The sequence below is a fragment of the Camarhynchus parvulus genome, unplaced genomic scaffold (genome assembly GCF_901933205.1).
Source record: "Camarhynchus parvulus unplaced genomic scaffold, STF_HiC, whole genome shotgun sequence".
In the NCBI taxonomy this organism is placed as follows: Eukaryota; Metazoa; Chordata; class Aves; order Passeriformes; family Thraupidae; genus Camarhynchus; species Camarhynchus parvulus.
The window spans coordinates 102783-128856 of record NW_022148523.1 but is presented as its reverse complement, the minus strand read 5'-3'; the positions used below and the strand labels follow the sequence as shown (position 1 = coordinate 128856).

The 26074-nt window shown below is 53.8% G+C and overlaps 4 protein-coding genes and 1 long non-coding RNA gene across 5 annotated transcripts; 3 read left to right on the top strand and 2 right to left on the bottom strand.

The window, feature by feature from the left end:
- The first annotated feature begins 1027 nt into the window (after window positions 1-1027).
- On the top strand, window positions 1028-3756 carry LOC115916886. The gene is made up of 3 exons (XR_004061639.1): window positions 1028-1084; window positions 2602-2711; window positions 3653-3756. It is a non-coding gene; the product is annotated as an uncharacterized LOC115916886 (long non-coding RNA).
- A 50-nt stretch (window positions 3757-3806) lies between these two features.
- Window positions 3807-7783, top strand: LOC115916876 (E3 ubiquitin-protein ligase PPP1R11-like). Its single transcript, XM_030970613.1, has 4 exons — window positions 3807-4294; window positions 4505-4613; window positions 5984-6143; window positions 7762-7783. Exons 1-4 carry the CDS (start codon window positions 4223-4225, stop codon window positions 7781-7783), a joined length of 363 nt encoding a protein of 120 aa, XP_030826473.1. The 5' UTR covers window positions 3807-4222.
- A 508-nt stretch (window positions 7784-8291) lies between these two features.
- LOC115916884 (RING finger protein 39-like) lies at window positions 8292-10151 on the bottom strand. Its single transcript, XM_030970620.1, has 2 exons — window positions 9731-10151; window positions 8292-8386 (listed from the first exon to the last, which is right to left on the bottom strand). Exons 1-2 carry the CDS (start codon window positions 10132-10134, stop codon window positions 8299-8301), a joined length of 492 nt encoding a protein of 163 aa, XP_030826480.1. The 5' UTR covers window positions 10135-10151; the 3' UTR covers window positions 8292-8298.
- Window positions 10152-11800: 1649 nt separating this feature from the next.
- Window positions 11801-16099, top strand: RPP21 (ribonuclease P/MRP subunit p21). Its single transcript, XM_030970618.1, has 5 exons — window positions 11801-11861; window positions 13425-13516; window positions 14569-14651; window positions 15419-15538; window positions 15783-16099. Exons 1-5 carry the CDS (start codon window positions 11805-11807, stop codon window positions 15800-15802), a joined length of 372 nt encoding a protein of 123 aa, XP_030826478.1. The 5' UTR covers window positions 11801-11804; the 3' UTR covers window positions 15803-16099.
- Window positions 15843-25956, bottom strand: GNL1 (G protein nucleolar 1 (putative)). Its single transcript, XM_030970616.1, has 12 exons — window positions 25864-25956; window positions 25337-25454; window positions 24635-24765; window positions 24252-24430; window positions 23755-23826; window positions 22245-22437; window positions 21405-21503; window positions 20575-20775; window positions 19512-19690; window positions 18436-18580; window positions 17343-17483; window positions 15843-16111 (listed from the first exon to the last, which is right to left on the bottom strand). The coding sequence occupies exons 1-12, from the start codon at window positions 25937-25939 to the stop codon at window positions 15924-15926; spliced, it is 1722 nt and encodes a 573-aa protein (XP_030826476.1). The 5' UTR covers window positions 25940-25956; the 3' UTR covers window positions 15843-15923.
- Window positions 25957-26074: the final 118 nt, after the last annotated feature.

The window sequence follows — 26074 nt, the reverse complement described above, 5'->3', positions numbered from 1 at the left end:
ATTTTTCCCCCAAAATTCCCTTTTTTTCCGCGTTTTTTTTCCCCGTTTTTCCCCACATTATTCCCAAATTCCCCTTTTTCCCATTTTCCCCATTCCCCAATCTCTTCCCCTAAAATTCCCAATTTTCCCTTTATTTTCCCCAAAAATTCTCATTTCTTCCCATTTTTCCCCCCCAAAATTCCATTTTCCCCCCTTTTTTCCCCCATTTTTCCCCCCAAATTCTCATTTTCTCCCCCACAAAATTCCATTTTTCCCCCTTTTTTGCCCCATTTTTCCCCAAAATTCCCTTTTTTTTCCCCGTTTTTTCCCCGGTTTTTCCCCGGTTTTCCCCGTTTTTTCCCATTTTCCCCGTTTTTCCCCGTTTTTCCCCGTTTTTTCCGTTTTTTCCCCTTTTTTCCCGTTTTTTTCCCGTTTTTTCCCCGTTTTTTTCCGTTTTTCCCCGATTTTTCCCCTTTTTTCCCCATTTTTCCCGTTTTTTTTCCCTTTTTTCCCGTTTTTTCCCCTTTTTTCCCGTTTTTTTCCCCGTTTTTTCCCGTTTTTCCCCGTTTTTCCCGTTTTTTTCCCGTTTTTCCCCGATTTTTCCCCGTTTTTTCCCCGTTTTTTTCCCCGTTTTTCCCCCTTTTTTCCCGTTTTTTCCCGTTTTTTTCCCGTTTTTCCCGTTTTCCCCCATTTTTTCCCGTTTTCCCCGTTTTTCCCCGTTTTTTCCCCGTTTTTTTCCGTTTTTCCCCGTTTTTTCCCCGTTTTTTTCCCGTTTTTTCCCGTTTTTTCCCCGTTTTTTTCCCGTTTTTTCCCCGTTTTTCCCGTTTTTTCCCCGTTTTTTTCCCCGTTTTTTTCCCGTTTTTTCCGTTTTTTCCACTGTTTCCCCGTTTTTTTCCCCATTTTTTTCCCCGTTTTTTCCCCTTTTTCTTTCCGTTTTTTTTTGCCCTTTTCCCCCCGTTTTCCCCAAATTTCCCTTTTTTGTTCTTTTGCCCGAATTTGCCGTTTTTTTCCCCTCAGAGCTGCAGGGCCGCTCCGTGCGGAGCTCACTGCGCATGCGCGACCCCGGGGGGGCGGCCCTGGCCCCGCCCCCCGGGAGGGACCCACGGTGAGGGGAAGGGGCGGGGGGCGGGGCCAAAAATTGGGGAAAAAACCCCAAAATTTGGGGAAAATAAAAAAAAAAATTGGGGAAAAAAATCCCCCAAAATTTGGATTAAAATAAGCAAAAATTGGGGAAATTAAAAAAAAAAAAATTGAGAAAAAAATCCCCAAAAATTTGGGGGGAAATGACCGAAAATTGGGGAAAATTAAAAAGGAAATTGGGGAAAAAATCCCACCAAAATTTCAGAGTAAAAAAAGCAAAAATTGGGGAAAATTAAAAAAAAAAAAGGGGGAAAAAATCCCAAAAAATTAAAAAATTTGGGGAAAAAAACCCCAAAAAATTTAAGGGGAAAAACCCAAAAATTGGGGAAAATAAAAAAAATTGGGGAAAAAATCCCCCCAAAATTTGCAGTAAAATAAGCAAAAATTAGGGGAAATTAAAAAAAAAAAACCCAAAAAAATTGGGGGGGAAAAAAACAAAAAATTGGGGGGAATAGAAAAAAGGAAAAAAAAGGGGGAAAAAAATCCCCCAAAAATTTGGGAAAAAATCCTAAAAAATTTGGGGGGAAATGACCGAAAATTGGGGAAAATTAAAAAAAAACATTGGGGAAAAAAATCCCCCAAAATTTGGGGAAAAAATAAATAAATGGGATTTTTGGGGGATAAAGAAATGGAATTTTTTGCGATAAATAAATGGGATTTTGGGTAAATAAATTGGAATTTTTGGGTGAATAAATGGAATTTTTTGGGATAAATAAATGGGATTTTTGGGGATAAATAAATGGGATTTTTGGGGTGAATAAATTGAATTTTTAAGGATAAATAAATGGGATTTTTGGGTAAATAAATGGAATTTTTTGGGGATAAATAAATGGGATTTTTTGAAGTAAATAAATGGGATTTTTGGGATAAATTAATGGAATTTTTTGGGGATAAATAAATGGAAATTTTTGGGGTAAATAAATGGAATTTTTGGGTGAACAAATGGAATTTTTAAGGATAAATAAATGGGAGTTTTGGGGTGAATAAATTGAATTTTTGGGGGATAAATAAGTGGAATTTTTGTGATAAATAAATGGGATATTTTGGAGATAAATAAATGGGATTTTTGTGATAAATAAATGGGATATTTTGGAGATAAATAAATGGGATATTTTGGAGATAAATAAATGGGATTTTTGTGATAAATAAATGGGATATTTTGGAGATAAATAAATGGGATATTTTGGGGTAAATAAATGGAATTTTTGGGTGAATAAATGGAATTTTAAGGATAAATAAATGGGAGTTTTGGGGTGAATAAATTGAATTTTTGGGGGATAAATAAGTGGAATTTTTGGGTAAATAAATGGGATTTTTGGGATAAATTAATGGAATTTTTGGGGATAAATAAGTGGAATTTTTGGATAAATAAATGGGATTTTTGGGATAAATTAATGGAATTTTTGGGGATAAATAAGTGGGATTTTTGGGGATAAATAAGTGGAATTTTTGGGTAAATAAATGGGATTTTGGGTATTCCAGGTGGACAGGGCGTGTCCCCGGTGCTCCCACCAGGGGCTGTGGTTCCACACGCGGCAGATGCGCTCGGCCGACGAGGGCCAGACCGTGTTCTACACCTGCCCCCGCTGCAGGTCAGGCACCAAATTCCCCCCAAATAATCCCAAAATAATCCCTAAAAGCAGCCCAAAATTACCCGAAAATATCCCCGAAATTACCCTGAAAAAAAACCCCAAAATTACCCGAAAATATCCCTGAAATTACCCTGAAAAAAACCCCAAATTACCCCAAACATCCCCCCAAAGATCCCCAAAATAATCCAGAAATAACCCCCAAATATCCCCCAAAAAATATCCCCAAAACACCCCAAAATTACCCCAAAATAATCCCTGAAACCATCCCAAAATTACCCGAAAATATCCCCAAAATTACCCTGAAAAAAAAGCCCAAAATTACCCCAAAAATATCCCCAAATATCCCCAAAATATCCCCAAAATAATCCCCAAAATAATCCGGAAATAACCCCCAAATATCCCAAAAAAATATCCCCAAAATTACCCCAAAATAACCCCAAAATAATCCCAAAATATCCCCAAAATTACCCTGAAATAATCCCCAAATATCATCCCAAAAATCCCCAAAATAATCCCCAAAACAACCCTAAAATAACCCCAAAATATCCCAAATTTAACCCCAAAATTCCCCCAAATTAACCTCAAAAAACCCCAAAAATCATCTCAAAATATCCCCCAAATAAACCCCAAATAACCCCAAAATATCCCCTGAAATAACCCAACAGAACCCCCAAAATCCCCCCAAAAAATCGGAAATAATTCCCAAAATTACCCCAAAATATCCTGAAAATTACCCCAAAATATCCCCAAATTTAACCCCAAAAAAGCCCCAAAACTGTTTCAAAAATAACCTGAAATTAACCCCAAAATGTCCCCAAATAACCCCAAAATTCCCCCAAAATTCCCCAAAAATAACCCCAAAAAGCCCCAAAATTCCCCCAAATTCCCAAATTTCCCCCAAAATTCCCAAATTTCCCCAACCCCTCCCCTTTTTCCCGCAGGTTCCAGGAGAAGGAAGATTCCTGAAATTCCCAATTTTGGGGGATTTTTTGGGGGGGAAGAATTTGGGGGATTTTTTAAAAAATTATTTTTGGGATTTTGGGGGATTTTTTGAGGACCTTTTTTGGGTCTGTTTCTGGGATTTTTGGGGGAATTTTGGGGATTTTTGGGTCCGTTTTTGCACCAGAGCAGAAATAAAAGCGACTCCCCCAAATTTAAAGCGGAATTTTGAATTTATTTTTTATTTTTTGGGGATTTTTTTGCTTTTTCCGACCCCAAAATCGCCCCCAGCCCCTTTTTCACCCCCGCGATCTCCCCCTGACCAAGATTGTCCCCTCCGCCGCTCCGTACCCGCCGCAATCACCCCGGAAGCGCCCGCGCAGGGGGAGCGGATTCGCTGCCGCACCCACCGGAAGTGGCGCCGCACACCGGAAGTGGTGGCGGCCTCGGGCGCCGCACCGGGGGCGGCGGCGAGAGCGGCCCGGCCCTTCCCAGTTCCGCCCCCGCCCCATCCCAGTAGCGGGGCCGTCCCCTCCCAGTAGCGGGGACACCCCCGGGACCCCCCCGCGGCCATGGCGGAGACCGCGGAGAGCGGCGGCGGCTGCGGCACCGCCACCGTCACCGAGAGCGGAACCGCGGAACCGGTACCGGGCCGGGGGGAATGGGAGGGGGGACCGGGACTGGGAGGGACTGGGAATGGGGGATGGGAAACTGGGAGGGGTCTGTGGGGTTACTGGGAGGGGTTTGGGGGGAACTGGGAGGGACTGGGAGGGGATTTGGATCCTGGGGACACCGAGTGACCCCTGAGTGACCCCAGGTGACCCCTGGGTGACCCCGGTGGCCCCTCCCCCCAGGAGAACCGCAGCCTGACGCTGAAGCTGAGGAAGAGGAAGCCGGACAAGAAGGTCGAGTGGTCGAGCGACACCGTGGACAACGAGCACCTGGGCCGGCGCTCGTCCAAGTGTGAGCGGCCCCAAAACGGCCCCAAATCACCCCAAAACAGCCCTAGAGATGGCCCCAAAATTGGCCCAAAACAGCCCCAAAATATCCCCAAAATGCCCCCAAAAATCTCTAGAACAGCCCCAAAATAGATCCCAAAATCAGCCCAAAGTCGCCCCAAATGGGGCCCTAAAATGGCCCCAAAACAGCCCCAAAATATCCCCAGAGTTTGGCTAAAATATCCCCAAAGTATCCCTTAAATAGCCCCAAAATCACCCCAAAAATGGACTCAAAACAGCCCCAAAAATGGCCCCAAAATTGACCCCAAATCGCCCCAAATAGATCCCAAAATGCCCCTTAAATAGTCCCAAAAATGCTCCCAAAAATCTCTAGAACAGCCCCAAATGGGGCCCTGAAATATCCCAAAATATCCCGAAAATAGCCCCAAAAATGGCCCCAAAAATTCCCGAATTATCCCCAAAATCCCGGCGGGACTTTCCCCAGACCGCAGCTCCAGAATGTTCCAAATATTCCACGAAATGTCCCCAAAACAGCCCCAACCACAGCCCGGAAATGGCCCCAAAATTGGCCCAAAATAAATCCCAAAATGGCCCCAAAATCTCCCAAAAATACCTCCCGGAAAATCCCCAAAATCCATCCCAAAAATGGCCCCAAAATCTCCCCAAAATGTCCTCAAAATCCCCCTGAACCTCCCGTGGCCCAAAAACCCCAAAACCGCCCTGGGACCCCCGAAATTCACCCCAATATCTCCCCAAAATCTCCCTCCCAAAAAAAACCCCAAAATCTCCCCAAAATTCCCCCCCAAATTTCCCCCAAAATCCCCAAATTTCCCCACCAAAACCCCCAAAATCTCCCCAAATTCCCCCCCAATAACCCCAAATTTTTCCTCCCAAAAACCCCAAAATCTCCCCCAATTTCCCCCCCAAAATCCCCAAATTTCCCCCAAATCTCCCCAAAATCTCTCCTCAAAAAAACCCAAATTTCCCCCAAATTTTCCCCAAAATCCCCAAATTTCCCCCCAAAATCTCCTCAAATTTCCCCCCACAATCCCCAAATTTTTCCCCCCAAAAATCTCCAAAATCTCCCCAAATTTCCCTAAAAAACCCGCAAATCTCTCCAAATTTCCCCCAAATTTCCCCCCAAAAATCCCCAAATTTCCCCCAAATCTCCCCAAAATCTCTCCTCAAAAAAACCCAACATCTCCCCAAATTTCCCCCAAAATCCCCAAATTTCCCTCCAAAATTTCCCCCCCAAAAACCCCAAAAATCTCCCCAAATTTCCCTAAAAAAACCCGCAAATCTCTCCAAATTTCCCCCAAATTTCCCCCAAAATCCCCAAATCTCCCCAAACCCCCAATTGTTCCCCGTTCTCAGGCTGCTGCATCTACGAGAAGCCGCGCGCGTTCGGCGAGAGCTCCTCGGAGAGCGAGGGGGACGAGGACGAGGAGGAGGAGGATGGGGATGAAGATGCCGAGGGGCGGGGCCAAGGGGAGGGGCGGGGCCAGGGGGAGGGGCGGGGCCAGGGGGAGGGGCCGTGCGGGCACCTCCATTGCATCCGGGGCCACAAACGGGGCCGGGGGCGGGGCCGGGAGGGGGAGGGGCGGGGCCAGCAGGGGGGAGGGGCCGCGCGGGAGCCGCCCCTCCCCACCCCACCCCTCCCCCCGCGGCCATGGAGCACTGAGGGACCCGCCCCTCCCCCACCCCAAACTGCAGCCAAAATTTGGGCGGTTTGGGGCCAAAATCCGGGAGTTTTGGGGCCAAAATCCGGGAGTTTTGGGGTTAAAATCCGGGAGTTTTGGGGTTAAAATTTGGGAGTTTTGGGGTTAAAATTCGGGAGTTTTGGGGTTAAAATTTGGGCGGTTTGGGGCCAAAATCCGGGAGTTTTGGGGTTAAAATTTGGGAGTTTTGGGGTTAAAATTTGGGCGGTTTGGGGCCAAAATCCGGGAGTTTTGGGGTTAAAATTTGGGAGTTTTGGGGTTAAAATTCGGGAGTTTTGGGGTTAAAGTTTTGGGACTTTTAGGGTTAAAATTTTGGAGGGTTTGGGCCAAAATTCTGGAATTTAGGGTTCAGATTTTGGGAGTTTAAGGGTTAAAGTTCCAGGGTTTTGGAGCCAAAATTCGGGAGTTTTAGGGTTAAAATTTCAGGGGTTTAGAGCCAAAATTTTGGGGTTTGGGGGCTGAAAATTCCGGATTTTTGTTCCAAAATCTGGGAGTTTCGGGGTTAAAATTTCAGGGGTTTGGGGCCAAAATTTGGGGGGACTGGAGCTGAAAATTCCGGATTTTGGTCTCAAAATTTGGGAGTTTAAGGGTTAAAATTCCAAGGTTTTAGAGCCAAAATTCGGGAGTTTTAGGGTTAAATTTTTGGAGTTTTTGAGCTGAAAATTCCGGATTTTTGCCTCAAAATTGGGGAGTTTTAGGGTTAAAATTTCGGGGGGGTTGGGGCCAAAATTTGGGGGTTTTGGGGTTAAAATTCTGGAATTTTAAGGTTGAAATTTCAGGGGGCTTAGCGCTGAAATTTCGTGATTTTAGTCCCAAAATTTGGGAGTTTTAGGGTTAAAATTTTCGGGTTTAGGACCAAAGTTTTTGGGGCTGAAAATTCTGCTCTTGGTCTCAAAATTCAGGAGTTTCAGGGTTAAAATTTTGGGGTTTGGAGTTGGAAATTCCAGGGTTTTAATCTCCAAATTTGGGCGTTTTAGGGTTAAAATTTCAGGGTTTAGGTTCAAAATTTTGGAAGTTTTAAGGTGAGAATTTCAGGGCTTGGCAGCAAAATTTGGGCGTTTCAGGGTTAAATTTTCCCCAAAACTCCAGGGTTTAAGTGCCAAAAATTGGAAGTTTTAGAGTCAAAATTCTGGAATTTTAACATTGAAAATTCCCCTATTTTATCTCCAAAATTCCAGAGTTTCAGGCCCCAAAAATTCCGGGGTTTTGCCCCAAAATTCCAGAATTTTAGCGCCAAAACCTCGGGCCTTTCGGCCCCAAAATTTCTGGAATTTCAGCCCTAAAAATTCTTGGGTTTTAGGGCCAAAAATTCCGGGGTTTTTAGTCCCAAATTCTGGAGTTCTACGCCCAAAATTCCAGGGTTTTTTCCCCAAAACTTCCGGGGTTTTTGCTCCAAAATTCTGAAATTTTAGCCCCAAAATTCCTGGGTTTTAGGGCCAAAATTCCGGAGTTTTAACCCTAAAAATTCTGGAGTTTTAGCAGCAAAATTCGAGAGTTTTGGCGCCAAAATTCCAGGTTTTTTTGCTCCCAACTCCGGAGTTTTTACCCCAAAATTCCAGAGTTTCAGCCCCAAAAATTCCGGGGTTTTTTGCTCCCAAATTCTGGAGTTTAAACCCCAAAATTCCCGGAGTTTCAACGCTGAAAAATTTCAGCATTTTAACCCCAAAATTCCGGAATTTCAGCCCCAAATTTCCCCCCAAGCCCTCCCCCCACAAAAAAAAATTCCAAAATTTCACTGCCTGGGGTTGGAACCCGAACCTCCCCCCCCCCCCAAAAAAAAAATCCACACCGGGACCCCAAAAATTCACCGGGACCCCAAAAATTCACCTGGAGACCCCAAACCCCGCCCCTCCCCCACCCCCTCCATCCCCTCCCCCACCCCATCGGGGCGGTTTTGGGGTCCCCTCCCCCCTCCCCCCCCCCCAATTGACATTAAAGCGACGAGAGGAGGAGGAGGGGGAGGGGCGGTGTTTATTGTGGGGGAGGGGCGGCGGCGGCGGGGGAGGGGTCGCGCGGGGGTGGGGGAGGGGCGGCGTCCGCTCGCAGTTGGGCCCCGAGGCTGCGGAAAGGGGGGGGGGGGAAAAAATTAAAAAAAATCCCAAAAATTGGCGGGGGTGGGGGAGGGGCAGAAAAAAAAACCCCCAAAATTGGATTTGTCACCCCCCAAAAATGTCAAAAATGTCACCGGGCCGGGCGGGGGAGGGGCGGGGCCGCGCCCGAGGTGTCACCTGCGGGGTGGGGGAGGGGCGGGGTGGCAGCGGCACGTGAGGGGGGGTGGGGACACCCCAAAAATCCCCCCAAAATCACCCCAAAATCACCCCCAAAAATCCCCCTAAAAATCCGCCCTAAAATCCCCCCCAAAAAAATTCCCCCTAAAAATTTCCCAAAATCGCCCCACAAAATCCCAAAGAAATCCCCAAAATCCCCCCAAAAAATCCCCAAAATCCTCCCAAAAATCCCCCCAAAAAATCCCCCCAAATAATCCCAAAAATCTCAAAAGAAATTCCAAATTTCGGGGTTGTCGCGTCCTCCCCTCCCCCACCCCGCGGGTTTGGGGAGGATTTGGCCCCAAATTGGCCCAAAATTCAGCCCCGCCCCCACCCCGGGGTTGAGAGTTCCTGAATCCCACCTGACCCCCCCCGAATTCCCCTCAAAAATTCCCAAAATTTCCCCCAAAAAATCCCCAAATTTTCCCCAAATCCGCCAAATTCTCCCCGGGTCCTTCCCAAATCCCCAAATTTCACCCCAAATCCCCTCCGCCATCCCCTGTCCCCTTGCGTGTCCCCAAATCCCCAAATCTCCCCCGAAAAAATCCCAAAATCAAAATTCCCCAAAATTCCCCCAAATTCCCGATTCTCACCTGCGCCTCCGGCCCGGCGCTGTCCCCGCGGTGCCACCTCCCGTGTCCCCTCCCGTGTCCCCTCCTTTGTCACTTTTGTCACCCCCTGTCCCAGCTCTGTCCCCTCCATCACGTCCCGATGTCCCCAAACCCCAAAATCCCCCAAAATCCCCCCAAAAAAACCCCAAAATCCCCAAATCTCACCTGCACCTCCCGGCCAGGCGCTGTCCCCTCGGTGCCACCTCCGGTGTCACTTTTGTCCCCTCCTTTGTCACTTTTGTCACCCCCTGTGTCCCCCGCACATCCCCATGTCCCCAAACCCCAAAATCTTCCCCAAAAATTCCCCAAAAAATTCCCCAAAAATTCCCCAAATCTCACCTGCACCTCCCGTTCCGGCTCCGTCTCCTCGCTGTCCCCTCGGTGTCACTTTTGTCCCCTTTGTCACCCTCGGTGTCCCCCGTGAGCCCCAGCGCCATCCCGTGTCCCCAAACCCCCAAAAATTCCAAAACCCCCAAAAATTCCCCAAAAATTCCCCAAAATTCCCCAAAACTCCCCGATTCTCACCTGCACCTCCCGTTCCGGCGCCGTCTCCTCGCTGTCCCCGCGGTGCCACCTCCGGTGTCGCTTTTGTCGCTTTTGTCGCCCCCGGTGTCCCCCGCGAGCCTCCGCGCGATCCGCGCCTCCACCGCCAGCGCCACCGCGGTGCGGACGCGTCCGGGAGCGCAGGGACGGCGACACTGGGGACAGCGGGGCCAGGCCTGGGGACAGCCCGGGGACACCCCCGGGGACAGCGGGGACACCCCCGGGGACACCGCCGGGGACAGCGGGGGCAGGAGGCAGCGGCGGCAGCAGCGGTGCTCGCACGGCAGCAGCACCGGGTCCTGCAGGGGACGGCGACAAAGGGGACACGAGGTGGCCGCGGCCAGCAGGGCCAGGGGACCGCGCTGGGGGGGCACGGACGGGGACATCGAGGGGACAGAGATGGGGACAGAGATGGGGACAGGAGAGACAGAGATGGGACAGAGATGGGGACAGAGTTGGGGACAGAGTTGGGGACAGAGATGGGGACAGGAGGGACAGAGCTGGGACAGAGTTGGGGACAACAGGAAATGGGCGGGGACAGGGGAGGGGACAGGAGCGACACAAACACCGGGACACGAGGGTGACACGGGGAGGGACAGGGGGGGACAGAGCTCGGGACAACAGGAAATGGGCGGGGACAGGGGAGGGGACAGGGGGTGGCACCGCTGGGTACGGGGGTGGCACCGATGGGGACAGGGGAGGGGACAGCAGGGACAGAGCTGAGGACAGGGAGGGGACAGAGATGGGACAGAGTTGGGGACAACAGGAAATAGGCGGGGACAGGGGAGGGGACAGGAGGGGACACCTGCACAGGGACACGAGGTGGCCGCGGCCAGCAGGGCCAGGGGACCGCGCTGGGGGGGCACGGACGGGGACATCGAGGGGACAGGAGAGACAGAGATGGGGACAGAGATGGGGACAGGAGGGACAGAGATGGGACAGAGTTGGGGACAACAGGAAATGGGCGGGGACAGGGGAGGGGACAGCAGGGACAGAGATGGGGACAGGAGGGGACAGGGGCGGGGACAACAGGAGAGAGGCGGGGACAGGGAGGGGACAGGAGCGACACAAACACGGGGACGCGAGGGTGACACGGGGAGGGGACACGGGGACAGGGAGGGGACAGGGGGTGGCACCGATGGGGACAGGAGGGGACAGGAGCGACACAAACACGAGGGTGACACGGGGAGGGACACGGGGACACGAGGGTGACACCGACGGGGACACGGGGAGGGGACACGAGGGTGACACGGAGCGACATCGGAATGCGGGGACACGGAGGGGACGCGGGGTGGCCCCGGAATGTGGGGAACGGGGACACGGAGGGACAGAGGGACACGGGGAGGGACAGAGGGACACGGGGAGGGACAGAGGGACACGAGGGTGACATCGCAATGCGGGCACAGAGGGACGCGGGACACACGGACACGGGGCGGGGGAATTTTTGGGGATTTTTATTTCATTTTTTTGTGGATTTCGGGGAAATTTTGGGGGGAATCGCTGAGGAGTTTCGGGAATAATTCGGGAATTTGGGGACGGGGGGGGACAAAGGGACAGGAGGGGGAATTTGGGAGAATTTGGAGATAATTTGATAAAAGGTGGGATAATTTGGGGTAATTTGGGGATAATTTGGGGTAATTTGGGATAATTTAGGGATAACTTGGGAATAATCGGAAAATTTGGGATAATTTGGGAATTTAGGGATAATTTGGGGATGATTTGGGACAAATTGGAAAAACTTTGGGGATAATTTTGGAATAATTTAGGAAAAATTTGGGAAAAGTTGGGAAAAATTTGGGATAATTTTGGATTAATTCGGGATAATTTGGGGAATTTTGGGGAAATTTGGGATAACTTTGGATTAATTCGGGATAATTTGGGGAATTTTGGGGAATTTTGGGATTTTGGGCACAAATTCCCCACAGGGGGTCCCCAAAAATGTCCCCCCAAACTCCGGAAGTGACGTAACGCCACGACGAGGCCACGCCCACGCCGCTGAGGCGCTGACCACTGAGGAGCCGCGGTCACGCCCACGAGGGGCGGGGCCAGCGGGAAGATGGCGGCGCCCGTGAAGGACCGGGAGGCGCTGCAGCGGCTGAACTTCCTGTTCCAGGTGGGGAATTTGGGGAAAATTTGGGGAAAATTTGGGGATTTTGGGGGTTCCCGGGGCCGGGGAGGTTTGGGGAGGGGCTTGAGCCCCAAAAACCCCGAAACTCCCCCAAAAAATCCCCCAAATCCCTCAAAATCCCCCCCAAGCCCCAAGAAATCTCCCAAACTCCCAAAAGATCCTAAAAAAATCCTCAAATCCCCTCAAAAATCTCAAAAAAAAACCCCACCCAAAAATCCCCCCCAAAATTTCCTAAAAAAATCCCCAAAATCCCCAAAACTCCCCCTACACTCCCAACCCCCCCAAAAATCCCCAAAACCCCAAAAATTCCCAAAAGTCCCCAACAAATCCCCCAAAACCAACAAAAAAAATCCCCAAAAATCCCTCAAAAGGTCTCTCCCTGAAAAATCCCGAAAAAGTCCCCAAAAAATCCCCGAACCTCCTCCACAGCCCCTAAAAAAAATCTCTTAAAAATCCCCCAAAAATCCCCCCAAAATTCCCCCAAACTGCCCCAAAAATCCCCCAAAAATCCCCTAAAAAACGCCCTAAAATCCTCAAATTCCCCGGATTTGCCCCAAATCCCCGATTTTCACCCCAAATCTCCCCAGGCCGCTCACTGGTCTCTGCCCCTCTCCCCGGGGCTCTCGCGGTTCCGGCTGCAGCTGCCCCAAAACTGCCCCAAAAAATCCCAAAAAATCCCCAAATCTTCTCCGCAGCTCCTAAAAAAAATCTCTTAAAATCCCCCCAAAACCACCTCAAAAATCCTAAAAATTCCCCCCAAAAAATCCTAAAAAATCCCCATAAAAATCCCTAAAACCCCAAAAATTCCCCAAAATCCCAAAACCCTCTAAAAACTCCCAAAACCACTCCAAAAATCCCCCCAAAAATCACCCAAAAACCCCCGAAACCACCCAAAAATCCCCAAAAATCCCTTAAAAAATCCCCAAAAATCCCCTAAAAAATCCCCAAAAATCCCCTAAAAAACGCCCTAAATTCCCTCAAATTCCCCGGATTTGCCCCAAATCCCCGATTTTCACCCCAAATCTCCCCAGGCCGCTCACTGGTCCCTGCCCCTCTCCCCGGGGCTCTCGCAGTTCCGGCTGCAGCTGCCCCAAAACTGCCCCAAAAAATCCCCAAAAAATCCTAAAAAATCCCAAAAAAATCATAAATAATCCTAAAAATTCCCCCCCAAAAATCCCCAAAAAATCCTAAAAAACCCCAAAAATTCCCAAAAAATCCCCAAATCTTCTCCGCAGCTCCTAAAAAAAATCTCTTAAAATCCTCCCAAAAAATCCTAAAAACTCCCCCAAAAAACCCCCAAAAAATCCTAAAAAATCCCAAAAAAATCCCTAAAACCCCAAAAATTCCCCAAAATCCCAAAACCCTCTAAAAACTCCCAAAACCACTCCAAAAATCCCCCCAAAAATCACCCAAAAACCCCCAAAACCACTCAAAAAATCCCAAAAATTCCCCTAAAAAATCCCCAAAAATCCCCTAAAAAACGCCCTAAAATCCCCAAAATCCCCGGATTTGCCCCAAATCCCCGATTTTCACCCCAAATCTCCCCAGGCCGCTCACTGGTCTCTGCCCCTCTCCCCGGGGCTCTCGCGGTTCCTGCTCCGCACCCAACGCGCGGCCGCGCGGGGCCTCGTGCTGCGACTGTGAGCCGGGATTTGGGGCATTTTGGGGGAATTTTCGGGGATTTTTGGGGAGGATTTTTGGGGGTTTTGGGAATTTTTTGGGGGGGGCAGATTGGGGGTTTTGGGGTTTTTTTTGGGGGGGGATTTTTGGAGGGATTTTGGGGAGATTTTGGGGGAATTTGGGGGGATTTTGGGGGAATTTGGGGAATTTTTTTGGGGGGGGATTGGGGGTTTTTTGGGGAGGATTTTTGGGGGAATTTTGGGGGGATTTGGGGGATTTTTGGGGGAAAATTTTGGGGGCATTTTTGGGGAATTTTGGGGAGATTTTTGGGGAATTTGGGGGGATTTTGTGGGGATTTTTAGGAGGAATTTTGGGGGGATTTTGGGGGGTTTTGGGGAATTTTTTTGGGGGGCGGGATTGGGGGTTTTGGGGTTTTTTTGGGGGTGATTTTGGGGGATTTTTGGGGGACAATTTTGGGGGCATTTTTGGGGGATTTTTGGGGAATTTTGGGGGAATTCGGGGGTTTGGGGGATTTAGGAGGGTGGGGAGGGAAAATTTGAGGGGTTTTGGGGGAATTTTTGGGGGGATTTTCTGGGATTTTGGGGAGTTTTGGGGGGATTTTGGGGGGAATTTGGGAGTTTGGGGAATTTGGGGGCTCGAGAGGGAAAATTTGAGGGGTTTTGGGGGGTTTGGGGAATTTTTGGGGCATTTTGGGGAATTTTTGGGGATTTGGGGTTAATTTTGGGTTATTTTGTGTCGATATTTTGGGGTATTTTGTGTCAATATTTTGGGTTATTTTGTATCAATATTTTGGATTATTTTGTGTCAATATTTTGGGGTATTTTGTGTCAATATTTTGGGGTATTTTGTGTCGATATTTTGGGTTATTTTGTGTCGATATTTTGGGTCAATTTTGGGTTAATTTTGGGTTATTTTGTGTCGATATTTTGGGGTATTTTGTGTCAATATTTTGGGTTATTTTGTGTCGATATTTTGGGGTATTTTGTGTCGATATTTTGGGTTAATTTTGGGTGATTTTGGGTTAATTTTGGGCGATTTTTGCCAATTCCAGGGCTCCCTCCGTCAAGCGCCGCCTGTGCCGCCGCTGCTGCTCGCTGCAGGCGCCGGGCGCCGGGAGCCAAGTGCGGCTCCGAGGTGAAATTTGGGGCAAATTCGGCGATTCCGGGGATTCCTGAGGGGATTGGGGGAAAGTTTGGGGCATTTCTGGGAATTTCCCGGGGGATTTTGGGGAGGATTTGGGGCGTTTGGGGGAAAATCTGTGTTTGATTTTTGGGCGCGTTTTGGAGGAATTTATGGGGGGGATTTGGGGTTTTTTGGGGGGATTTGGGATTTTTTTTTATTTTTGGGGGAATTTTGGAAAATTTTTGGCATTTTTGGAGGAGAATTTGGGGATTTCCAGTGTGATTTTAGGGGGTTTGTGGGGGTTTGGAGGCATTTAGGATTTTGGTGGAAATTTGGGAGGATTTGGGAGGATTGTGGCAGTTTGGGGAGATTTGGGGCATTTTTGGGGAGATTTGGGGATTTTTGGGCAGTTACTGGGGGATATTGGGGGATTTTGGCGGAATTCTTAGAGATTTTGGGAGGATTTGTGCGGTTTTTGGGGGATTTTGGGATTTTGAGGTGAATTTTTGGGAGAATCTGGAGGTTTTTGAGGGGTTTTGCGGGGTTTGGGGGAATTTTGAGGTGATTTGGGTGGAATTGGGGGGATTTTGGAATTTTTGAGGGAGATTTTAGGGGGATTTTGTGATTTTGGGGGGTTTTGGGGATTTTTGGGAGAGATTTTGGGGCGGATTTTGGGCGGTTTTGGGAGGATTTTTGGGGGGATTTTGGGGTTTTTTGGTGCCATAGTTGAAGCATTTGGGGCGTGGCCGTGGCTGACCCCGCCCCCTGCCCCGCCCCAGGGCGTGGCCAGCCCCGCCTCCTCCAGCGCTGCCTCACCTGCGGCCGCCGGCGCCGCTTCCTGTGCCCGCCTGAGCCACGCCCACCCCGGCCACGCCCACCCCAACAGGACACGCCCACGGGTCAGTGGGGGCGGGGCATGCGTGGGAAAGGGGTGGGGTCAAATTTAAATATGGAAACGTGGGCGTGGTTTTAAGTGAGGTGAAGCCAAATCCAATTATGACCTGCAGTGGGTGTGGCCCAGTCCTTATAAGGGAATATGGGCGTGGCCAAACACCAATAAGGGGATGTGGGCGGGGCTATGCTGGTTGAAGCCAAATCCATGTAAGGACATGGGCGTGGCCTAACAATGACCTCACTCCCCAGGCCCCGCCCCCACGCTCTGATTGGTCGCCGCCTCGCCAGCACCAGCCAATCAGCTCTGCAGAAATAAACCCTTTATTCCATATGTGGCCGTATGCTAATCCGCGCGCTCCGATTGGCTCCTCCCCCGAAAGGGGGCGTGGCTCAGCACTCGTCCTCCCCCAGCAGCGCGAAGGGGTTGGGGGCGGGGCTGGGAGGGGGCGTGGCCTCCTCTGGCTCCTCCCCCTCGTCGTCCTCGGAGCTGGAGGCGGCGCCGGGTGGGGGAGGGGTGGTGGCCCCGCCCCCTGTCATGGCCGCCATGGCCGCGGTGTCGGGGTGGAGCTCCCAGTGCTCTGGGGGAGGGGGGGGGGCGGGGTCAGGGGCGGGGCCAACGGGGGAGGGGCAAAGGGGGCGGGGCCAGCCCAGGAGGGACTGAGACCCAAAGAAACCCCAAAGGACCCAAAATGCCCCAAATTCACCCCAAAATCCCCAATTTTGGGTTTTTTTGGGTCCCAAATCCTCCCAGAACTGCCCCAAATCCCCAATATCAGATCCTCAATCCCCAATTTTGGAGTTTTTTGGGTACCAAAACTTCCCCAAATCTCCCCCAAATCCCCAATTTCGGATCCCCAAATCCCAATTTTGGATATTTTCAGGTTCCAAATCCCCAGTTCTCTATTTTTTTGGGCCCTAAATCCCTAATTTGGACGTTTTTGGGTCCCAAATCCTCAACTTTGGATATTTCTGGGTCCCAAATCCCTGACTTTTCGATTTTTTTTGGGTAATAAGTTTGTCCCAAACACCCCGATTTTGGAATTCTTTTAAGTCTAAAATCCCAGATTTTGGGGTTTTATTGGGTCCCAAATCCCCCCAAAACTGCCCCAAATGCCCCAGAACTGCCCCAGATCCCCAATTTTGGATATTTTTGGGTCCCAAATCCCCAGTTTTGGTTTTTTTGGGTGTTTTTGGTACCTGGCAGAGCCTGATCCTGCCCTCGGCTGCCATCCTCAGGAGCCCCCCAAAACTGCCCCAAATCCCCCCCAAAACTGCCCCAAATCCCCGGTTTTGGATATTTTTGGGTGGTTTTGGGTGTTTTTGGTACCTTTCTGCAGGGAATAGCCCGGGGGCCTAAGGCACAGCCTGATCCTGCCCTCGGCTGCAGCCACATGAGCCCCCGAAAACTGCCCCAAATCCCCCCAAAACTGCCCCAAAACCCCCCAAAACTGCCCCAAAACCCCCCAAAACTGCCCCAAAACCCCTCAAAACTGCCCCAAATCCGCCCAAAACTGCCTCAAAACCCCCCAAAACTGCCCCAAATCCCCCCCAAAACTGCCCCAAATCCCCCAAAACTGCCCCAAATCCCCCCAAAACTGCCCCAAAACCCCCCAAAACTGCCCCCAAAACCCCCCAAAACTGCCCCAAATCCCCCCAAAACTGCCCCTAATCCACCCAAAACTGCCCCAAATCCCCCCAAAACTGCCCCTAATCCACCCAAAACTGCCCCAAATCCCCAATTTTGGATATTTTTGGGTCCCAAATCCCCAATTTTGGATGTATTTGGATATTTTTGGGTGTTTTTGGTACCTTTCTGCAGGGAATAGCCCGGGGGCCTGAGGCACAGCCTGATCCTGCCCTCGGCCGCCATCCTCAGGAGCCCGTTGGCCGCCCTGGCCACGTCGTTCCGAGCCGCCCGCGCCGTCTTGTAGCCTCTCTGCTCTGCCCAGGCTGGGGGAAAACACCCAGAAAACGGTCAGGAAACGGCAGGGGAAATGTCCCAAAAATATCCCAAAAAATGGTCAGAAAATGGCAGGGGAAATGTCCCAAAAATATCCCAAAAAATAGTCAGAAAATGGCAGGGAAAATGTCCCAAAAATATCCCCAAAATGGTCAGAAAATGGCAGGGGAAATGTCCCAGAAATATCCCAAAAATGGTCAGAAAATGGCAGGGGAAATGTCCCAAAAATATCCCAAAAAACGGTCAGAAAATGGCAGGGAAAATGTCCCAAAAATATCCCAAAAACCGGTCAGAAAATGGCAGGAGAAATGTCCCAAAAATATCCCCAAAATGGTCAGAAAATGGCAGGGAAAATGTCCCAAAAATCATCCTAAAATAGCCAAAGAAACACCCCAAAAATACTCCCAGAATGGTCACAAAATGGCTGGGAAAACACCCCAAAAATACCCGAAAACCACCCCAAAATGGTCAGAAAACAGGAGGAGAAATGTCCCAAAAATCATCCTAAAATAGCAGAAGAAACAGCCCAAAAATACCCCAAAAATGGTCACAAAATAACAGGGGAAACATCCCAAAAATGGTCATAAAATAGCAGGAAAATCATCCCGAAAACCACCCCAAAAATGCCCCAAAAAGCAGGAGAAGCATCCCAAAAATCATCCCAAAACCTCTCAAAAATAGCAAAGGAAAAATTAGCCTAAAAATCACCCTAAAAATGTTCCAAAAAGCAGGGAAAAGACCCCAAAAATCATCCCAAAACTCCTCAAAATAGGAAAGGAAAAATCACCCTAAAAATGTCCCAAAATCACAGAAAAAACCCCAAAAATCATCCCAAACCCCCCAAAATGCCCAAATTGCACCAAAATCCCCGAATTTCCCTCAAAGCCCAGAACGTTCCCGGGTGTCCCGGAAGGTTCCGGAAGGTTCCGGAAGGTTCCCCACCTTCGCAGAGCTCCCAGGCCGTCCAGCCGGGGCCGTTTGGGGGGCGCAGCTGCAGCAGGGGGGGCAGGGCCAGGCGGGACCCCAAAAAGCCCACGGCAGAATAGGGGTCCTGCAGCTGGGCTATGGGGTACACCCCTGCCAGGACCTGTGAGAGAGAATAATGGGGTGAAACAATGGGGTACAGCCCTGCCAGGACCTGTGAGAGAGAATAATGGGGTGAAATAACGGGGTACAGCCCTGCCAGGACCTAAAACAGGAAATAATGGGGTAAAACAATGGGGTACACCCCTGCCAGGACCTGTGAGAGAGAATAATGGGGTGAAATAACGGGGTACAGCCCTGCCAGGACCTGTGAGAGAGAATAATGGGGTGAAACAATGGGGTACAGCCCTGCCAGGACCTGTGAGAGAGAATAATGGGGTAAAATAATGGGGTACAGCCCTGCCAGGACCTGTGAGAGAGAATAATGGGGTGAAACAATGGGGTACAGCCCTGCCAGGACCTGTGAGAGAGAATAATGGGGTGAAATAACGGGGTACAGCCCTGCCAGGACCTGTGAGAGAGAATAATGGGGTGAAATAACGGGGTACAGCCCTGCCAGGACCTAAAACAGGAAATAATGGGGTAAAACAATGGGGTACAGCCCTGCCAGGACCTGTGAGAGAGAATAATGGGGTGAAATAACGGGGTACAGCCCTGCCAGGACCTGTGAGAGGAGATAATGGGGTAAAATAACGGGGTACAGCCCTGCCAGGACCTGTGAGAGAAACAATGGGGTGAAACAATGGGGTACAGGATTGGGGTACAGCCCTGCCAGGACCTGTGAGAGGAGATAATGGGGTGAAACAATGGGGTACAGCCCTGGCAGGACCTGGGGGGAAATGGAATTGGGAACAGACCTGGCAGGGTTGGGGTCACACCTGGGGGGTTTGGGGTCACACCTGGGGGCGTTAGGGTCACACCTGGGGGGGTTGGGGTCACACCTGGGGGATTTGGGGTCACACCTGGGGGTTTGGGGTCACACCTGGATGGGTTAGGATGGGTTGGGGTCCCACCTGAGGGTGTTCAGCTCTCACCTGCAGCTCAGGCGGGGCCCGGGAGGGGAACACGAGGCCGGGGCAGTCGCAGAGCCGCACCTGGGCCGTCAGGAAATGCGTCTGGAAGTAGCGGGTGCGGCCGGGGGCGCGGGACACGCCCACTGCGCTGCGGCCCAGCACCGCGTTCAGCACCGACGATTTACCTGCGTTGGGCAGCCCTGGGCGGGGCCAGAGCGCTGGGTGAGCCACGCCCATGTAAGCCACGCCCACAGTGAGTTACAGCCACATAAACCACACCCACAGTGAGCCACACCCACATAAACCACGCCCACAGTGAGTTACAGTCACATAAACCACACCCACAGTGAGCCATGCCCACATAAACCACACCCACAGTGAGCCACGCCCATTGAAACCACACCCACAGTGAGCCACACCCACAGTGAGCCACACCCACAGTGAGCCACAGCCCAGCACCGCGTTCAGCACCAACGATTTACCGGCGTTGGGCAGCCCTGGGCGGGGCCAGAGCGCTGGGTGAGCCACACCCATGTAAACCACACCCACAGTGGGTTACAGCCACATAAACCACACCCACAGTGAGCCACACCCACATAAACCACACCCACAGTGAGCTACACCCACATAAGCCACGCCCACAGTGAGTTACAGCCACATAAACCACGCCCATAGTGAGCCACACCCACCTAAACCACACCCACAGTGAGTTATAGCCACATAAACCACACCCACAGTGAGCTACACGCACATAAATCATGCCCATAGTGAGCCACACCCACCTAAACCACACCCACAGTGAGACACACCCATTGGAACCACACCCCCAGTGAGTTACATCCACCTGGAACACACCGGTGCTAAGCCACACCCACAGTGACCACACCCACACTGATCACCCCCAATGACCATGCCCACAGTAACCACACCTCATTACCCCCCCAATGACTGCTCCAAATGACCACACCCCCAGTGGCCACACCCCCAGTGGCCACACCCACTGACCACCCCAACAACCGCTCCGAATGACCACACCCCCTTATCCACTCCCAATGACCACGCCCTCTCTGGCCCCGCCCCTCACCCACGCAGCCCAGGGTCAGCACGCCGTGCCGGTAGCGCTCCCACTGCCGGGGCGGGGCCACGTCCCCAGGCCCCGCCCCCTCCTCCTCCTCCTCTTCATCCCCTCCCAGGGGCTCCTCCTCCTCCTCATCCTCATCATCTTCATCATCCTCGGGGCGCTGCTCCGCCCGCTCCAGCCGCGCCCGCCAGCTGCTCAGGTCAACTGGGAGAGACACGGGGGATACTGGGGATACTGGGGTACACTGGGATGGACTGGGAACGAACTGGGATGGACTGGGAGGGACTGGGGACACTGGGGACGGTCACTGGGGGGACACTGGGAGCAGTTACTGGGGGTACTGGGGGTACTGGGGGGGACTGGGATGGACTGGGAGGGGATTTGGAGGGACTGGGAGGAACTGGGGGATACTGGGGAGGGACTGGGAGACACTGGGGGGACTGGTGAAACTGGGGGGATACTGGGGGGACACAGGGACCCCCCTCCCCAGAGTCCCCTTTTGTTTCACCCCTCCCAATACAAAGCTAAGCAGGATCTGCCCCGGGCAGGGCCTGGATGGGTGACCCAAACTCCCCCGAGACCCCTGGGGACCCCTCCCCAGTGAGCTGACCCCCCTAAAACCCCCCCAGGACCCCTCCCCACAGACCCAAACCCCCCAAACCCCCCCAGGACCCCTCCCCACAGACCCAAACCCCCCAGGACCCCTCCCCCAGACCCAAACCCCCCAACCCCCCAGGACCCCTCCCCACAGACCCAAACCCCCCAAACCCCCCCAGGACCCCTCCCCACAAACCCAAACCCCCCAAACCCCCCCAGGACCCCTCCCCACGCACCGGCCCCCCCCACGATCTCCTCGCAGGCCTCCAGCAGCAGTCGGGGTCCCACGGCGCGGCCCCAGCGCCCCCCCCTCTTCTTCTGCCTCTTCTGCAGTCCTGGGGACCCAAAAAACAGCAAAAATCACCCCAAAACCAGCCCTGGGGACCCCAAAAACTGCCAAGGTGACCCTCCTTCTTCTGCAGCCTTGGGGACCCCAAAACCACCAAATGTCACCCCAAAAACAGCCCTGGGGACCCCAAAAACTGACCTAGGGACCCCAAAACCAGCCCAGGGTCACCTCAAACCTCCTCAATGCCACCCCAAACCCCACAAAACCCCCCGGTTCCATCCCAAATCCCTTTAAAACGCCCCAACTTCCACCCTCAAACCCCCTAAAAACCCCCAAACCCCCCTAATTCCACCCCAAACCCCCCAAATTCACCCCAAATCCCCCCAATATCGATCCGAAATCCCCCCCAAATTCACCCCAAATCCCCCAAATTCACCCCAAACCCCCCAGTATTGACCCCAAACCCCCCCAGTTTCACCCCAAACCCCCCAATATGGACCCCAAACCCCCCCAGTTTCACCCCAAACCCCCCAGTATTGACCCCAAATCCCCCAGTATTGACCCCAAATCCCCCAATATTGACCCCAAGCCCCCCAGTATGGATCCCAAGCCCCCCAATATCGACCCCAAACCCCCCCAGTTTCACCCCAAACCCCCCCAGTATTGACCCCAAATCCCCCAATATTGACCCCCAAGCCCCCCAGTATGGACCCCAAGCCCCCCAGTATGGATCCCAAACCCCCCCATATCGACCCCAAACCCCCCCAGTTTCACCCCAGAAGTTCACCGGGGCCGGGGGGGGGTCCGGGGCAGGTGCTGAACGGGACCACGCGGCCGGGGCCGTAGCGAGCCCTCAGCAGGTGGCTCCAGGCCACGGCCACCGAGGGCGGGGCCAGGTCCACCTTGTTGAGGATGAGGATGAGACCCTTGGCCAGGCGCTGCGTGACGTGGGCGCACAGGGATGGGGGCACGCCCAGCGCCTGGGGGGACACCAAGGGGACACCAAGGGGACACTCAGGGACAAGGGACAGCCATGGGGGGACACCCAGAGACAAGGGACAGCCATGGGGGGGACACTCAGGGACAAGGGACAGTCACGGGGGGGACACTCAGGGACAAGGGACAGCCATGGGGGGGACACTCAGGGACAAGGGACAGTCACGGGGGACACCCAGGGACAAGGGACGGGGGCACACAGGGATGGGGGCACGCCCAGCGCCTGGGGGGACACCAAGGGGACACTCAGGGTCTGGGGACACCCAGGGACAAGGGACAGCCATGGGGGGACACCCAGAGACAAGGGACATGGGCACACAGGGATGGGGGGACGCCCAGCGCCTGGGGACATGGGGACAGTCAAGGGGACAGGGGGACACCCAGGGACAAGGGACAGCCATGGGGGGACACTCAGGGACAAGGGACAGGGGCGCACAGGGATGGGGGGACGCCCAGCGCCTGGGGACAGGGGGACAGTCAAGGGGACAGGGGGACACCCAGGGACAAGGGACAGCCATGGGGGGACACCCAGGGACAAGGGACAGGGGCGCACAGGGATGGGGGGACGCCCAGCGCCTGGGGACATGGGGACACCAAGGGGACACCAAGGGGACACTCAGGGACAAGGGACAGCCATGGGGGGGACACTCAGGGACAAGGGACAGTCACGGGGGGACACCCAGGGACAAGGGACGGGGGCACACAGGGATGGGGGCACGCCCAGCGCCTGGGGGGACACCAAGGGGACACTCAGGGTCTGGGGACGCCCAGGGACAAGGGACAGCCATGGGGGGACACCCAGAGACAAGGGACATGGGCACACAGGGATGGGGGGACGCCCAGCGCCTGGGGACATGGGGACAGTCAAGGGGACAGGGGGACACCCAGGGACAAGGGACAGCCATGGGGGGACACTCAGGGACAAGGGACAGGGGCGCACAGCGACGGGGGGACGCCCAGCGCCTGGGGACAGGGGGACAGTCAAGGGGACAGGGGGACACCCAGGGACAAAGGACAGCCATGGGGGGACACCCAGGGACAAGGGACGGGGGCACGCCCAGCACCTGGGGACAGTCAGGGGACAGAGGGACAGTCAGGGGATATCCAGGGCCTGGGGGGACACCAAGGGACAGGGGAACAGTCATGGGGACACAGGAACAGACACAGGGACAGTCCCAGGTGACCCAGGTGACAGAGGGACACAGGACAGTCACTGGGTGACACCCAGGGTGACACGCAGGTGACACAAAAGAACACACAAGAACACAGGCGACACAAAGAGACACACAGGTGACACCCACCGGGTGCCGGGCGTCGGCGATGACCAGCACGATGTCGGACATCTCCAGCACGCGCCACAGCTGCCGCCACGTCTGGGGACAGCGCGGGGACACCGCTGGGCCTGCGCCCCCCCTGGCTGTCCCCGGGGTCCCCAAACCCCCATAACCCCCCCAAGACGTCCCCAAACCCCCCTTAACCCCCCCAGCGTCCCCAAATCCTCTTAACTCACCCCATGTCCCCAAACCCCCCTTAACCTCTCAAAATGTCCCCAGAGTCCCCTGAACTCCCCCTGCTATGTCACCCTCCCTGTCCCCAGCGTCCCCAAACCCCTCCAATGTCCCCAAACCCCGCTTAACCCCCCAAAATGTCTCCAAAACCCCCCTTAACCCCCCCACTCCCTTGTCCCCCTCCCTGTCCCCAGTGTCCCCAAACCCCACCTAACCCCAAAAAATGTCCCCAAAATCCCCCTTAATGCCCCAAAATGTCCCCAAACCCCCCCTAACGCAGGCCCTGTCACCTCCAGGTTGTGCTCGAAGGGCGCCAGGCCCCGGCTGTCCCCTCTGCTGTCCCCAGGGCTGTCCCCAGGGCTGTCCCCCAGGGCCCTGAGGAAGTCCCCAAACGCCGCCTCCTCCCGCGCCCGCAGCTCCTCGGGGCTCATCCCGAAGCTCCAGGGCGGGCGCCGGGGGAAATCCAGCCCTGGGGACACACGGAGGGGACACGGGGTCACCCTCGCGGTGGTGGCACCTCCCGGGGACACTGGACACTGCCAGCGGTCACTTTGTCCCTTGCAGGGACACGCCCCTGTGGCCACTCCCCTTTCCTGGTGGCCACTCCCCTTTCTCAGCAACCACTCCCCATTCCCATTAGCCCCTCCCCTCCCCAGTGGCCCCGCCCCCTCACCGGGCCCGTAGACGCTGTCGGGATCCAGCTCCAGGGCGCTCTCGGGCAGCAGCTCCAGCAGCTCCTCCTGGGCCCGGCGCCCGCTCCGCTCCAGGGCCTCGGCCCGGGGCCCCCCCAGCTGCAGCCGGAACCTGGGGGGGGTCACCGGGGCCAGAGCCCCCTCATGGGGTCACCCACCCACGGCCGGACCCCCCCCGGGGTCACCCACCCACGGCCGGGCTCCACTCTGGGCCTGGACACCCGGGATCCAGGCCGGGTTTTGCCTTAAACCTTGATTCCCAGTGAAATCCAGGCCGGGTTTTGCCTTAAACCTGGGTTCCAGTTGCAATCCAGGCCGGGTTTTCCCTCCCATTAAATCCCAGCCCAAATCCAGCCCAGGTTTCCCCCAATCCCAATTTCACTCTAAATCCAATCCAGGCGTTCTCCCATTCCCAATCCCAGCCCAAGTCCAGTCCAGGCTTTCAATCAGGTTAATCCCCAGCCCAAATCCACTCCGGGTTTTCCTCCCGTTAATCGCCCCCGCAAATCCAGTCCGGGTTTTTGCTCAGGTTAAATCCCACCCTAAATCCAGTCCAGGATTTCCCTCCCATTCCCAATCCCAGCCCAAATCCACTCCGCCTTTTCCCTCCCATTCCCAATCCCAGCCCAAATCCACTCCGGGTTTCCCCTCCCCACCCCACCCCCGTTCTTTTCCCCCCTCACCTGCCGGGGTCGTGGCGCCGGGGGGGCTCCGGGGGGGGGTCTCCGGGGGGGCCATCGCCGCCCCGCTCGCGGCTCCCGCTGCGGCTGCCGGGGCCCGAGGCCGGCCCGGCCGGGGCATCTGCGGCCACCAGGGGTGGAGGGTCAGGGGGTCCCGGGCTCCATCCAGGGGGGATTTTTCTCTTCATTCCCGGGGGTCTTTCCCCTCATAATCCGAAGATCCCAGCCCCCATTCCTGGGGGTCTCTTCCCTCATGAACCACCGCCCGCAGCCCCCATTCCCAGGGCGTCTTTCCCCTCATAATCTGGGGCTCCCAGCCCCCATTCCCGGGGGGCTCTTCCCTCCTAAACCGGAGATCCCAGCCCTCACTCCGAGGGGTCTTTCCCCTCTCTCCCGGGGCTCCCGGCCCCCATCCCCGGGGTTTTTTCCCCTCATAAACCGGCGCTTCCAGCCCCCATCCCCGGGGTTCCCTCTCCCACAGTCCCGGGGGTCCCGGTGCTCTCTCCCGGCGCCCCCAGCCCCCCCCTCACCGCCCCGTTTCCGCTCCCGCCGGTCCCGGAGCTGTTGCTTTTTCCGCTTGGCGCTGAACGGCAGCTTGCGGGGCATGACGGGAGCGCACGTGACGGGGCGGGGCCGCGATCCGCCAATAGGCGTAAAGGGGCGGAGACAGGCGGAGGGGAGGAGCCAATAGGATGGCTCATCGCCTCAGGGCCGCGGTATGATTGACAGATCAGCCGACTA

What these genes read in the sequence shown, in the direction of transcription:
- LOC115916876 (XM_030970613.1), top strand. Translation starts at nt 4,223, where the DNA reads ATGGCGGAGACCGCGGAGAGCGGCGGCGGCTGCGGCACCGCCACCGTC. An exon ending in GGGCCGGCGCTCGTCCAAGT is followed by an intron (nt 4,614 to 5,983) that starts GTGAGCGGCCCC and finishes CCCCGTTCTCAG; the next exon opens with GCTGCTGCATCTACGAGAAG. An exon ending in CGGGGCCAGGGGGAGGGGCC is followed by an intron (nt 6,144 to 7,761) that starts GTGCGGGCACCT and finishes CCTGGGTTTTAG; the next exon opens with GGCCAAAATTCCGGAGTTTT.
- LOC115916884 (XM_030970620.1), bottom strand. Translation starts at nt 10,134, where the DNA reads ATGTCCCCGTCCGTGCCCCCCCAGCGCGGTCCCCTGGCCCTGCTGGCC. An exon ending in CGCCGGAACGGGAGGTGCAG is followed by an intron (nt 8,387 to 9,730) that starts GTGAGAATCGGG and finishes CCCTTTCCGCAG; the next exon opens with CCTCGGGGCCCAACTGCGAG.
- RPP21 (XM_030970618.1), top strand. Translation starts at nt 11,805, where the DNA reads ATGGCGGCGCCCGTGAAGGACCGGGAGGCGCTGCAGCGGCTGAACTTC. An exon ending in GGCTGAACTTCCTGTTCCAG is followed by an intron (nt 11,862 to 13,424) that starts GTGGGGAATTTG and finishes AAATCTCCCCAG; the next exon opens with GCCGCTCACTGGTCTCTGCC. An exon ending in GAGCCAAGTGCGGCTCCGAG is followed by an intron (nt 14,652 to 15,418) that starts GTGAAATTTGGG and finishes GCCCCGCCCCAG; the next exon opens with GGCGTGGCCAGCCCCGCCTC.
- GNL1 (XM_030970616.1), bottom strand. Translation starts at nt 25,939, where the DNA reads ATGCCCCGCAAGCTGCCGTTCAGCGCCAAGCGGAAAAAGCAACAGCTC. An exon ending in CCTTCGAGCACAACCTGGAG is followed by an intron (nt 23,827 to 24,251) that starts GTGACAGGGCCT and finishes CGCTGTCCCCAG; the next exon opens with ACGTGGCGGCAGCTGTGGCG. An exon ending in GGCCTGGGAGCTCTGCGAAG is followed by an intron (nt 17,484 to 18,435) that starts GTGGGGAACCTT and finishes GTTTTCCCCCAG; the next exon opens with CCTGGGCAGAGCAGAGAGGC.